We start from the raw sequence: 13,265 nt of genomic DNA on the forward strand, positions 1-13,265 counted from the left end.
GGAGTGTGTCAGCAGTTCCTGCAAGAGGAAGGCATTGATGCTATGGACTGGCCCGCCCGTTCCCCAGACCTGAATCCAATTGAGCACATCTGGGACATCATGTCTAGCTCCATCCACCAATGCCACGTTGCACCACAGACTGTCCAGGAGTTGGCGGATGCTTTAGTCCAGGTCTGGGAGGAGATCCCTCAGGAGACCATCCGCCACCTCATCAGAAGCATGCCCAGGCGTTGTAGGGAGGTCATACAGGCATGTGGAGGCCACACACACTACTGAGCCTCATTTTGACTTGTTTTAAGGACATTACATCAAAGTTGGATCAGCCTGTAGTGTGGTTTTCCACTTTAATTTTGAGTGTGACTCTAAATCCAGAACTCCTTGGGTTGATAAATTGGATTTCCATTGATTATTTTTGTGTGATTTTGTTGTCAGCACATTCAACTACGTAAAGAAAAAAGTATTTAATAAGATTATTTCATTCATTCAGATCTAGGATGTGTTATTTTAGTGTTCCCTTTATTTTTTTGAGCAGTATATATCAATATCAATAAAGATATCAATATTGAAAAGGAACGTTTGTTTTCTTATTTAATAATAAGTTAATAATTAGAGACACTATGAAACCACAGATTCCAAAAATATCCACTTCATGTGAATGTGATCAATGCCTCATATAGCCTTGTATACTCACACATCTAACGCGTCCAACTCTGTCTCAAATACATACATCAAAGGTTAATGCATGAATTTATGGTGTACATACTGTATATAGCTATTGAAATTTGAAATGTCTACTTTTTAATGATCTGAATGTAGATTAAGTGGGTTTGGTCAGTGGTCCTTGTCCGCGCGATAGACCTTCCTCCTCATCAGGAACTGCGAGAGAGCACCTCCCTTCAGGAGCGCACCAGTCGCCCATCCGATGCAAGCTATGTGGACAAACAGCTGCTACCTTGACGGAGAAATCCTCGACAAGTAGCGAACACTTGGATAAACAGCGAGAGAAGGTTGTGAACTTTTGAATTTAGACGACTTGAATACTTTCAACATGAATTAGGGATAGGTTTCTAGAACCTGTGGATATATGTGGCGATTGTTTCCTGCCTGTGAAAAATATATGGATAACTGTATGTTGCTATGGTGGATGATGTCCCAAAATGAACACAGGTACTGTATGTAATAATATTCATGTAGCGATGCGCATTCAATAAAATTGAGCTGCTATAGCCTATTTACCTTTTCCTACGCCACTTGAAATAGCATTGGATAAATGAAATGTAATTTTGAAAAAATCATTGCAGCATCATAGACCAAACAGGTACATAGTTTAGACTCGTTTTTATTTATTCTTTATAACTTTTTCTTTGAGATATCGCCTATAGGGAGTCTAATCAAACTGGGTGAGAGAACAGCTATTGCAGAATAAAATTCAATGAGTAGTGATGGGTAGTGAAGGCACTCACCAGTGTCATCACTGATGTCCTGCAGCAGCCGATAGAGTGATTAATGTGGCATGTTATACTGTATGACCGATGATGGGATTATTTATTCAACTTTTGAGGTGAACCCAAAGATCTACTGAATTTCCACTGCACTGTGATGATTGGCCTATTTACTGTGTAGTTTATAGAATTATTGTTATTATTTGATGGGTGACATTTCATGATTCCCTCACAGTCTGAGATCATATCATGTGAGCTTGGCACAGTCAGGGTCCCGATGTCTATTTTTCCTTTGTTTTTAAAAATTGAATTCTTGTTGCATAATTCATATCCTGTTGTTTGCAGAGGGACTTAGTGGGATGTTTGTTTTTTCTCTGTTTTATTGTTCTTTGACACACTGAAAGGACCTTTTCAGCAAAAGTGTGTGTGTGTCAGGGGAAAAATGACAAGAAGGAAGTCCATTTGTGTGAGAATTTGTACTCCTAGAAGGGTTCATGAAGGAGTAAGGGTGTGCTGTTAATGTCCTTCCATCATGGACTTCCTGCGTGGAGGGGAGTCTGCTGGAATAGTTTCTTATTGGAAAACAACAATGAGAGAGAGAGAGAGACACAGACAGACAGACAGACAGACAGACAGACAGACAGACAGACAGACAGACAGACAGACAGACAGACAGACAGACAGACAGACAGACAGACAGACAGACAGACAGACAGACAGACAGACAGACAGACAGACAGACAGACAGAGTGGGACAGACAGAGAGATGGACAAGGAGTGAGAGAACATAGTGCCCGCAGAGTTTAATAAGATGTGTGTCATGGCAGGTACTAAATTACAGGAAGAGACGAGGGGTAAGTTTTGTTAAGTAAGGGTGTATTTCACGAAAAGACTTAACAACCAGTCAGCTATCTTTGACAGGTTCTCCATCCTTGAATTGTACTAGTTATTGAAAGCAAATAGCTAGATAACACTGGACTTGACTGTAAGCTACATGCATGCAGTGTCTGATTCTCAAAACATGGGACTTTGATATAGGTGAAATACAATAAAACTGGGTTGTGTCTGTCTGTGCATGTCGTTTTTGGATAAATTAATTCATTGATGAACATTAAATGATGATCATGCCATATAAGTGTAGAACAATATGTCTCTATATTCCAGTCAGGAAGATATTATTGTTCCTACAGTGTGTTCCCTATGGCTTTGTTGTTTTCCCTGTAGATAGCCATCTGCATATCACAGAGTTTGAGACAAATCTGCAGTTTTTCTCTTTACAAATAAAAGCAAAGGCTAAGGGATTGCTTTTTATATATCCATACAACCAAAATTCAACCAAATGTCTAAAAGTTTATGTAAATATGATTCTAGGTAGGATATTGCACCTTCATCTACTACTTCAATTACTATTGAGGTTGTACGTTGTATTTGAACTGAAATGAATCACACTTTTCTCTCCTTTTCTTTCCAGATTTACAGAAGCGACTCCAAGTTCCCCAACCAAAGATCCGCAGTCACCTAACGATCAAGGTACAGTCCAAACTGATGTCAAAGCCTTGTCCCTCTACCCGGGGTCCCGAACCTCCCATCCCCCCAAAGCCCAGACCCTCCTTATCTGAGACAGAGCAAGAGGAGGAACAGTGCCCCCCTCACGGTCTGAGCAATGGAGACCTGACCTCCTCAGAGGAGGAACCTGAGGACCCCCAGGAGGTGGCAGAGGACCACGTAACCCACCCCACAGAACACAACCAGGAGGAAGCAGAACCAGAAGAAAACCTCAATGACATCAGTGATGATGAAGGGGGGAGTGAACAGGAGGAGAAGGGGGATGAGGTAGAGAGAGAGGGAGAGGCGTTGACCGATGCAGCCCCTTTGGATAACACTAGTGGTACTGACACTCACATTGCAGTAGAGGAGGAAAACTCTAAAGAAACAGATGACTTGAACCTTGAGAGTGACAATAATGACACATCTGTGGACCCTGAAGATGTTTTGATGCAGTGTCTCTCAGAGTGTGAGAGAGGGGATGAGGAAGCAAAGTGTGTCAAAGAGCGGAGGGAGGAGGAACAGATTTTATCTGAAGAGACTGAAACAGCCGAGGAGCCTACTGGATGTCCAGAAGAAGATGTAGAAGAACCAGACACAGAGGATTATGATCATGGGAACTTCCCTAGTCAACCTGCCGCAGACACTGACAGTAGGCTTGAAGATGAGGACAGGTCCCCTGGTGGATATTTGCAGTGCAAGGTACCCACTGATGAGGCTGAGGAAGAAGCAGAGGTTATTTCACTGGGAGCACACTGCTGTACACACGCACCCGTCTGTGAGGAGTATCCCTACGACGTGATTGGCCCTTCAGATGAGTCTGTTTACACATGTGACACTGGTGAGCCCGGTGACACAGGCGTGTGGCAGCCCGAGCGTGCCACCAAGGACCCCTCTGGGCGTTTCCGTTTCTCTGGCAGCACTGAGGATATGTTTGGGCCTTACTCCGTCATCGAGGCGGTGCCTGCTGACAGGATGCGCACCGCTGACCCTGATGTGAATCACGACGATACATGCTGTGGTGACAAACCACACACTCCAAAGGAGATGGACACAGCAGGTACCTTTAACCAAGAGCCTTATTATGTGTCATCGGACGACGTGGCAGAGCTAGAGGATAAACAGAAACTCTCAGAAGAGTGTGGGGTCCAGGACAGTCCTGAGCAATCCAGCCAAGACAGAGAAACAGCTAAGGAGGATATGGATGAATACGCAGACATCGATGACTCCCTCTGCCCAGAGGCCCATGACTTTCAGCATCTGGAGGGTGCCTCATCAGAGGACTATGTGGAGATTGGGGACGATGATGAGACGGATGACACCGAGAGGAAGCAGATCAGAGGGAGGAGTATGAGAGAGAGAACAGCCAAGCGTGAGCAGGCTTTCTCCAGCCAGCGGAACAGCTGCCAGCCCCGTCTCAGGCTGTGTAACATCACAGTGCCAGCAGACTTGGACCGGACCCGTACTCCGGAGCTCACCAACAGGGTGGTGTTTGCCCACACCACAGAGGCCTTCGAGGAGGACATTGAGGAGCTGGACGGCCACATCGTGCCTTATTACGAGGACTCCAACTCAGATAGTGAGGAGCACATCTATGAGGAGGCTGGCTTTGACTCTGAGGGGGAGAACTTCATCTCTAAGAGCATTGTGATGCGGTCACGCTCTTACTCTGGGAAAGTTCCGGGTTATGTCCCTGAGACGGTTCCTGAGGAGACATCAGGGTACCAGAGTACTCATGACTACTGTACTGTGGCCTTAGACCAAAATGGAGAACCTCTGGTACGTCCTGAGCAGCCTGAGATCAACAGACTCATCCCCTCTCTGAAGCCACGCCGCTTCCTACTATACCCACGCTCATGCTCCGTAGAGGGTCAAGAACTGTCATCAGGCGCTCACACAGAGGCTGACCAATCGCTGAAGGAGGAAGACAGGATGAAAAGGACAGATGACACCCTCTCTCTGCCATGTGTTGTCACTTCTTCCGGAAGCTTTTCTCAACAGAGCCACCAGTCATCTAGTGGCATTTCCACGCCAACTTCTCTGGTGGACATTCCACCTCCCTTTGAATTGGCTTACATCACCAAGAGACCCGTCACTAAAAGCTCCCCTTCCCTCCTGATCAGCGTCTCTCCTGAGTCCACAGACAACAAGCCCAAGAAGAAGAAGTCCTCATTCAAGCGCTTCCTGGCCCTGAAGTTCAAGAGGAAAATGGACACTAAAGGCTTTGGTGATGGTAGCATCCGCTCCTCGCGCTCCTCCTCTGAGTCCAGCCACCACGGGCCAACAAGAATCCTGGACCTAGAGCGCAGGAGCACTGGCTCCCCTCAGCCCCAGTCCCAGTCTCGCATGGTGAAGCCCCAGCAGCGCCCTCCAGACCTTCCCTCAACCTTCCTGCCCTACAAAGATCACAGGAAAGGAGACCCTAAAGCCTACGGAAGCAGGGGCGTGTCCAGGGTAGAATCCTTCGAGGAGCGCTCCCGTCGCCCCCTCATGCCCCTCCCCCTGACCAAACCTCGCTCCATCTCCTTCCCCAATGCAGACACATCAGACTATGAGAACATCCCAGCTATGAGCTCTGACTATGAGAACATCCAGATCCCACCTGGAGGGAGACCCACCAGATCCATGACTGTCACAGAGTTCTTTGAGGACCCCAACCGCATGGTGGCCCCCTCTAATGACAACGATGGCTATGTGGATATGAACAGCTTCCCTGGGATCGACAGCAAACCCCAGTCACCTGAGCAGGAGCCTGAAAGGTACAGTAGTTTATTATACTCTCGGATGTTGGGTCTCTTCAGTGATTGTCTGAACTGAATTACCAGCACATGAAAAAAAATGCCTGTCGATAGCGTACAGTCTGCAGAGAAGGCTCTTCCCCATAGTACTCTCCACACACTGTTTTCTAGTAAACTGGTTTGGCCAGGCTCCTTCAGTTCAACATTGCAATCTCCAGACCAGCTGATAGATAACTGTAGCTCAAATGAACAGCGGGCTCCTGGCTGACCACACTTCTCTTTTTTGGAGAGTGTTGTGTTCTGTGAGAGATGAGCAACCTGCTGTGCTGAGGCTCATTGGGTTTGGGAAGATGGACAATGCTTGTGGGAGAGCTTATCCCACTTTCTCATTTTCTGGATTTCAAGGTCACACCTGGTGTTGGTTTCATATGTGTTTGAGGGGATGGAATAGCTCACAGACACTGAACACTGTAGACAGAGCTTTATATGAGAGAGAGAGAGAGAGAGAGAGAGAGAGAGCGCGAGGTAGAAGTAGATTGGTATAATTGCTCTCCTGTCCTTGACACCTGTGGTTAAGTTTAGGATTGCTTTTATTAAAGGCAGTTTCCCCTTATGCCTCTCTTTCATTGAGCCCTGGAGGGGTGGTGAGATTTACAACAAGGCTGAATAGAGATAGGAGGAGGACTCACTGGGACCTGCTAGAACCAAATCTCTCTGTTCTCAGCCACTACTCTCTACAGCCACCTCAGGTCACCCTCCAGTCACATTTAGACACCTGTTTGATGGTGGCTGTGTTTTCATTGGGACAGAACATTTCTACAGGACTCTTAACAGATGTTTTATTATTTTTCACAGCATTTCCTGGGAATTTATGGTTGCTTCATGCAAAGCTGCTTATTTTACACTTATTGTGATCATTTTAATTCATTATTTATATTTTGAAAGTTTTGCCTAGATGGAGTGTTCTATTAAATTAACATGCAATTACAGTATATTTTGATTCATAGAATAATTAAGCAATAAGGCACGAGGGGGTGTGGTATATACCCAATATACCATGGCTAAGGGCTGTTCTTAGGCACGACGCATCGCGCAGTTGGCCATATACCACAAACCCCCGAGGTGATTTATTGCTATTATAAACTGGTTACCAACGTAATTAGAGCAGTAAAAATAAAAGCTTTGTCATACACGTGGTATACAGTGTGATATACCACGGCTGTCAGCCAATCAGCGTTCAGGGCTCGAACCACCCAGTTTATAATGTTGCTTATTTCCCATGCATAGTTGTAAGAGGCTAAGTAGGCATGTATCTTTCCTCTCCCCCAGAGCAGGATATTTCTCAGCTGGTGACATTATCGATTGGGCTCATTGTGTGGTGGTGGTCTAAAATCTCAGGCCCTACTCACTGATATAAAGGGGACTATCTGTTCTGTCGCCTCGCCTCGGCTGCATTCTCCCTGGAGATACCTCTGTTGCCGTGGATGCTGTGTCTGTTTTGTTTCATTTTGCTGTGTGTGTGTGTTTGTGTGTGTCTGCATTCGAATGTTTGGGTGTGTGTTTGTATTTTCCTGCCAAGCTTATGCTGAAGGGTCGACATTGCCACTGTCCGGTGGACCGATGATGGCAGAGTGATTTATTGAGCATGTATTCAGAAGTTAACACTCTTCTCTCACCACCCAATAGAGAGGAGCGAGACTGTTGAGGGCAAAGGGACAAAGGGACAGTGGGCTGAAGTAAGACAATGGGATAATACCCACATAAGAAGGCAAATAGTTACCACAAAGTTAGAATGTTGCAACAGTATCTTTTTTACACTAGATTTGATTAATGTACAACACAGTTCTCACACTGTTTAGCATAGAAAGGCAAAGAAAAACCCATTTTGTTTGTACGTGTAAACTAAGGCAGGGTAAAGAAATGCAAAGTAAGACTCTATGCAGACATTAATGAATGTGCATGCCTGTTTAAACAAGGGTGCTGTTGGATCAGAGCTGGAGCTCACCGGGATAGACTGAGACTGTCTTGCCCTTGCCAACATAGCTGTATAGGGACAAACAGAAGAGTGAGCTCTGTAAGAAAGCATCATGTCAGAAAGGAAGGCATATTGACTGTGCTTGTGTTCTTTTCAGAGGGCAGTCAATGTGCTTATGCAGTACCCGTAGGATCAACAGCACCAATGAACTAATGTCATCCCACTGGAATAACCCCACAACAGACCAAACCACAGTAGTCAATATAATATATATACAGTGTACATACTGTATATATTGTGCAGGTCTTGTTATATATTTCTATATTAGTTCCATCTGCAACATATGCAAATATAGTCTTAGAGAGAGTGAGAGAGACCTGCCCATTATACACACACACACTCCTCGGACAGTTTATTAGGTACGGCAACCCGTTCATGAACATGGATGGCTCCTACAGACAGCGAGTCACATGGCCGTGGCTTGCTATATAAAGCAGGCAGACAGGCATCATGACATACTGTTTGATTGAACACTGGAATGGGTAAAACAAGTGACCTAAGTGACTTTGAGCGTGGTATGATGGTCGGTGCCAGGTGCGCCGGATCCAGTATCTCAGAAACGGCCACCATCCTGGGATTTTCACACACGACAGTGTCTAGGGTTTACCAAGAATGGTGCGATAAACAAAAAACATCCAGTCAGCGGCAGTCCTGTGGGCGAAAACAGCTCGTTGATGAGAGAGGTCAAAGGAGAATAGCAAGAATTGTGCAAGCTAACAGACGGGCCACAAACAGATAAATAACGGCGCAGTACAACAGTGGTGTGCAGAACAGCATCTCGGAATGCACAACTCGTCGATCCTTGTCACAGATGGGCTATTGCAGCAGACGACCACACCAGGTTCCACTCCTATCAGCTAAAAGCAAGAAGAAGCAGCTCCAGTGGGCACACCATCACCAACACTGGACAACTGAGGACTGGAAAAACATTGCCTGGTTTGATGAATCCTGGTTCCTGTCGCGTCATGCTGATGGCAGAGTCAGGATTTGGCGTCAACAGAATGAGTCTATGGACCCATCCTGCCTGGTACAAGCAGGTGGCGGTTTTGTAGTGATGTGGGGAATGTTTTCTTGGCACAAGTTAGGTCCCTTGATACCAATTGAGCAATAAACGTTTCCAACACTTTGTAGAATTCATGCCCCAAAGAATTCAGGCTGTTCTGTAGGCAAAGGGGGGTCCAAGCCGGTTCTAGATGGATGCACCTAATAAACTGGACAGTTTACAGTGTACATACTGTATATATTGTGCAGGTCTTGTTATAGATGTATATATTAGTTCCATCTGCAACATATGCAAATATAGTCTTAGAGAGAGTGAGAGAGACGTGCCCATTATTCTTATTTATGGTAAAAAGCTTTACTCGACCTTGAGATACAGCAGCATGATGGGTGAATCCCTAGTGCAGCCTGTACTAATAGTTCCTCTTTGCCTCTGTGCTGTGTTCTGTTAGTTCTAGTCAGAGAGCCGTCCTGAGTGCATTGTTGTAGAGGGCGGTGGCTGTCCTCTGTGGCGAGGTGGCCGGGTGGACTGCAGGTCTGTTGGGCGGCAGGGCTGCGGGGCTTTGGGGCTGCAGGGAAGGGTGTGGGTACTGCAGGCCTGGAGCCAGGCCCTCTGAGTTCATTGCCAGGTCATCCCCAGGGAGGAAGAGTCCTGCCTTAAAGCCTTCCACTCCGCTCTGCTGTTTACAGGAAATGCAGGATAAGGGCAGGGGGAAGGAGGGAGGAAGACAAGGGTGAGTGGGTAGGGGAAGACTGAGGAGATCAGGGTCACCAGGGCTGGATTGTTTGTGTGTGTGTGTGTGTGTGTGTGTGTGTGTGTGTGTGTGTGTGTGTGTGTGTGTGTGTGTGTGTGTGTGTGTGTGTGTGTGTGTGTGTGTGTGTGTGTGTGTGTGTGTGTGGTGTGTGTGCATGCGTACGTACAACAAGACGAGGTGTTATCAGGAATGTAAGGTCTGATCTGGTTTGAATTTTCCAGTGATGAAGACATGGAGATGGCAGAGTAGTGCAGACGTGTTTTGTTCGTCCTCTCGTGTACCTTTGTATTTTTCGTACTTTTTTGTATATATTTCTATTTTTATTTTCAATCTCTTTCCATTTTAACTCAATTATACCTTCCGGTAACCTGCCTCACCCAATGTGATACAGAACCGCTATTATTTTAAATTTTTAGACCTTATAGCAAGAGCCACCTAGCCATCAGAAGCTAACCAGCTAATTTAGCTACAAGCTATTTAGTCATTGTTAGCCACTGCTAGCGGCCTTTACCTTCTGCACAGATACCAGCCTTTTTTTAGCTTTGATAATACTCACCAGCCTACCAGTATCGGACTGTCTCTCCACTACAACGCCGGATTCCTGCTGTAATCCCTGGACCATTACTCCTGATCTTCACAGCTAGCTAGCACCCACCGAGTTACCCAGTACCGAAGCTATCCCTGAGGCCCACCTCCCGGCCTACTCAGTTGTTCACCCCAACCCCACCCAAACACGGCTAGAACCCACTACTCCACCGGATCCTTGCCGTAAGCTCTGGACCTTGGCACCGGATCACCGCTGCTACTGAGTGGCTATAGTGGCTAACGCCCCATGCCCTGAAGCTAGCACCAGGTAGCCGTGAGCCAGGCGCATCCCCCGGCTAGCAAACTAAATTACTACATCTACAATACCTCTTTCGCCATCTGGCTTGGATCCTTTGTTGACACGGCGCCCCGCCGCACCACCACGACTGGTCTGCCGACGAATACTCCATCCGCTGTGCCTCCAACCGGCCTCCGTCGGACGTCAGAGCAGACGCTTATACTAGCCCCGGGCTACTAACTTTAAGCGGCGAGTCACCCGCGTGCTAGTGCGACTACTCCGCGGCCTCCCTGTTCCTTCTACCGCTGCCCCCTGGACCCTATGGTCACTTGGCTACATAGCTGATGCCTGGTGAACTGTCCATTAATCACGGTACTTCATTCTGTTTATTATTTGTTTATCTGTCGGCCCCAGCCGCGAACTCAGGCTGTGTGTGTAGTTAACCGACCCTCTCTGTCCAGTCATCGCCATTTTACCTATTGTTGTTGTTGTTTTAGCTGATCAGCTGTTGTCTCACCCGTTGTTGTCTAGCTAGCTCTCCCAGTCAACACCTGTGATTACTTTATGCCTCGCTGTATGTCTCTCTCAAATGTCAATATGTCTTATATACTGTTGCTTAGGTTAGTTATTGTTTTAGTTTACAATGGAGCCCCTAGTTCCACTCATCATACCTCTGTTACCTCCTTTGTCCCACCTCCCACACATGCGATGACCTCACCCATTATAACAAGCATGTCCAGAGATACAACCTCTCTTATCATCACTCAGTGCCTGGGCTTACCTCCGCTGTACCCGCACCCCACCAAACCCCTGTCTGCACATTATGCCCTGAGTCTATTCTACCATGCCCAGAAAACCGCTTCTTTTATTCTTTGTCCCCAACGCTCTAGGCGACCAGTTTTGCTAGCCTTTAGCCGTACCCTCATCCTACTCCTCCTCTGTTCCTCGGGTGATGTGGAGGTAAACCCAGGCCCTGCATGTCCCCAGGCACCCTCATTTGTTGACTTCTGTGATCGAAAATGCTTTGGTTTCATGCATGTCACCCTCAGAAGCCTCCTCCCTAAGTTTGTTTTACTCACTGCTTTAACACACTCCGCCAACCCTGATGTCCTTGCCGTGTCTGAATCCTGGCTTAGGAAGGCCACCAAAAATGTGGAGATTTCCATACCCAACTACAACATTTTTCGTCAAGATAGAACTGCCAAAGGGGGAGGAGTTGCAATCTACTGCAGAGATAGCTTGCAAAATTCTGTCATACTTTCCAGGTCTATACCCAAACAGTTCGAACTTCTAATTTTAAAAATGAATCTCTCCAGAAATAAGTCTCTCACTGTTGCCGCCTGCTATCGACCCCCTTCCGCTCCCAGCTGTGCCCTGGACACCATTTGTGAATTGATCGCCCCCCATCTAGCCGCAGAGTTCGTTCTGTTAGGTGACCTAAACTGGGATATGCTTAACACCCCGGCAGTCCTACAATTTAAGCTAGATGCCCTCAATCTCACACAAATCATCAAGGAACCCACCAGGTACAACCCCAAATACGTTAACATGGGCACCCTCATAGACGTTATCCTGACCAACTTGCCCTCCAAGTTCACCTCCGCTGTTTTCAATCAGGATCTCAGCGATCACTGCCTCATTGCCTGTATCCGCTATGGGTCCGCGGTCAAACAACCACCCCTCATCACTGTCAAACGCTCCCTAAAACACTTCTGCGAGCAGGCCTTTCTAATCGACCTGGCCCGGGTATCCTGGAAGGATATTGACCTCATCCCGTCAGTCGAGGATGCCTGGTCATTCTTTAAAAGTAATTTCCTCACCATCTTAGATAAGCATGCCCCTTTCAAAAAATGCAGAACTAAGAACAGATATAGCCCTTGGTTCACTCCAGACCTGACTGCCCTCGACCAGCACAAAAACATCCTGTGGCAGACTGCAATAGCATCGGATATTCCCCGTGATATGCAACTGTTCAGGGAAGTCAGGAACCAATACACGCAGTCAGTCAGGAAAGCAAAGGCTAGCTTTTTCAAGCAGAAATTTGCATCCTGTAGCTCTAACTCCCACTGTAAATCCATGGAGAACAAGAGCACCTCCTCCCAGCTGCCCACTGCACTGAGGCTAGGTAACACGGTCACCACTGATGAATCCATGATAATCAAAAATTTCAAGAAGCATTTCTCAACGGCTGGCCATGCCTTCCTCCTGGCTACTCCAACCCCGGCCAACAACCCCGGCTAACCCTAACCCTAACCCTAAAAATTGGAAAGCTGCCGCGGTCATCCCCCTCTTCAAAGGGGGTGACACCCTAGACCCAAACTGTTACAGACCTATTTCCATCCTGCCCTGCCTAGCCAAAGTCTTCGAAAGCCAAGTTAATAAACAGATCACTGACCATTTCGAATCCCACCGTACCTTCTCTGCTGTGCAATCCGGTTTCCGAGCCGGTCACGGGTGCACCTCAGCCACGCTCAAGGTACTAAATGATATCATAACCGCCATCGATATAAGACAGTACTGTGCAGCCGTCTTCATCGCCCTGGCCAAGGCTTTCGACTCTGTCAATCACCGTATTCTTATCAGCAGACTCAATAGCCTTGGGTTTTCTAACGACTGCCTCGTCTGGTTCACCAACTACTTTGCAGACAGAGTTCAGTGTGTCAAATCAGAGGGCATGTTGTCCGGACCTCTGGTAGTCTCTATGGGGGTACCACAGGGTTCAAATCTCGGGCCGACTCTTTTCTCTGTATATCAATGATGTCGCTCTTGCTGCGGGCGATTCCCTGATCTACCTTTACGCAGACGACACCATTCTGTATACTTCTGGCCCTTCCTTGGACACTGTGCTAACTAACCTCCAAACGAGCTTCAATGCCATACAACACTCCTTCCGTGGCCTCCAACTGCTCTTAAACACTAGTAAAACCA

At 47.0% G+C, this 13,265-nt stretch overlaps 1 protein-coding gene across 4 annotated transcripts in view; it reads left to right on the plus strand.

Annotated features, from left to right (window-relative positions):
- The first annotated feature begins 895 nt into the window (after nucleotides 1-895).
- The window catches only part of LOC106565828 (FYVE, RhoGEF and PH domain-containing protein 5), a 60,995-nt gene continuing 48,625 nt past the window's right edge, over nucleotides 896-13,265 (plus strand). For 3 of the 4 annotated variants that reach the window (XM_014133395.3, XM_014133397.3, XM_014133396.3), the window contains exons 1-2: nucleotides 896-1,167; nucleotides 2,914-5,746. In XM_014133395.3, the coding sequence (XP_013988870.3) occupies nucleotides 1,158-1,167; nucleotides 2,914-5,746 (2,843 nt within the window). In that variant the 5' untranslated portion in view covers nucleotides 896-1,157. The remainder of the gene's footprint in view (nucleotides 1,168-2,913; nucleotides 5,747-13,265) is intronic. The other variant, XM_014133398.3, reaches the window with a different exon arrangement.

This window comes from Salmo salar, chromosome 12 (genome assembly GCF_965601325.2).
Source record: "Salmo salar chromosome 12, fSalSal1, whole genome shotgun sequence".
Lineage (NCBI taxonomy): Eukaryota > Metazoa > Chordata > Actinopteri > Salmoniformes > Salmonidae > Salmo > Salmo salar.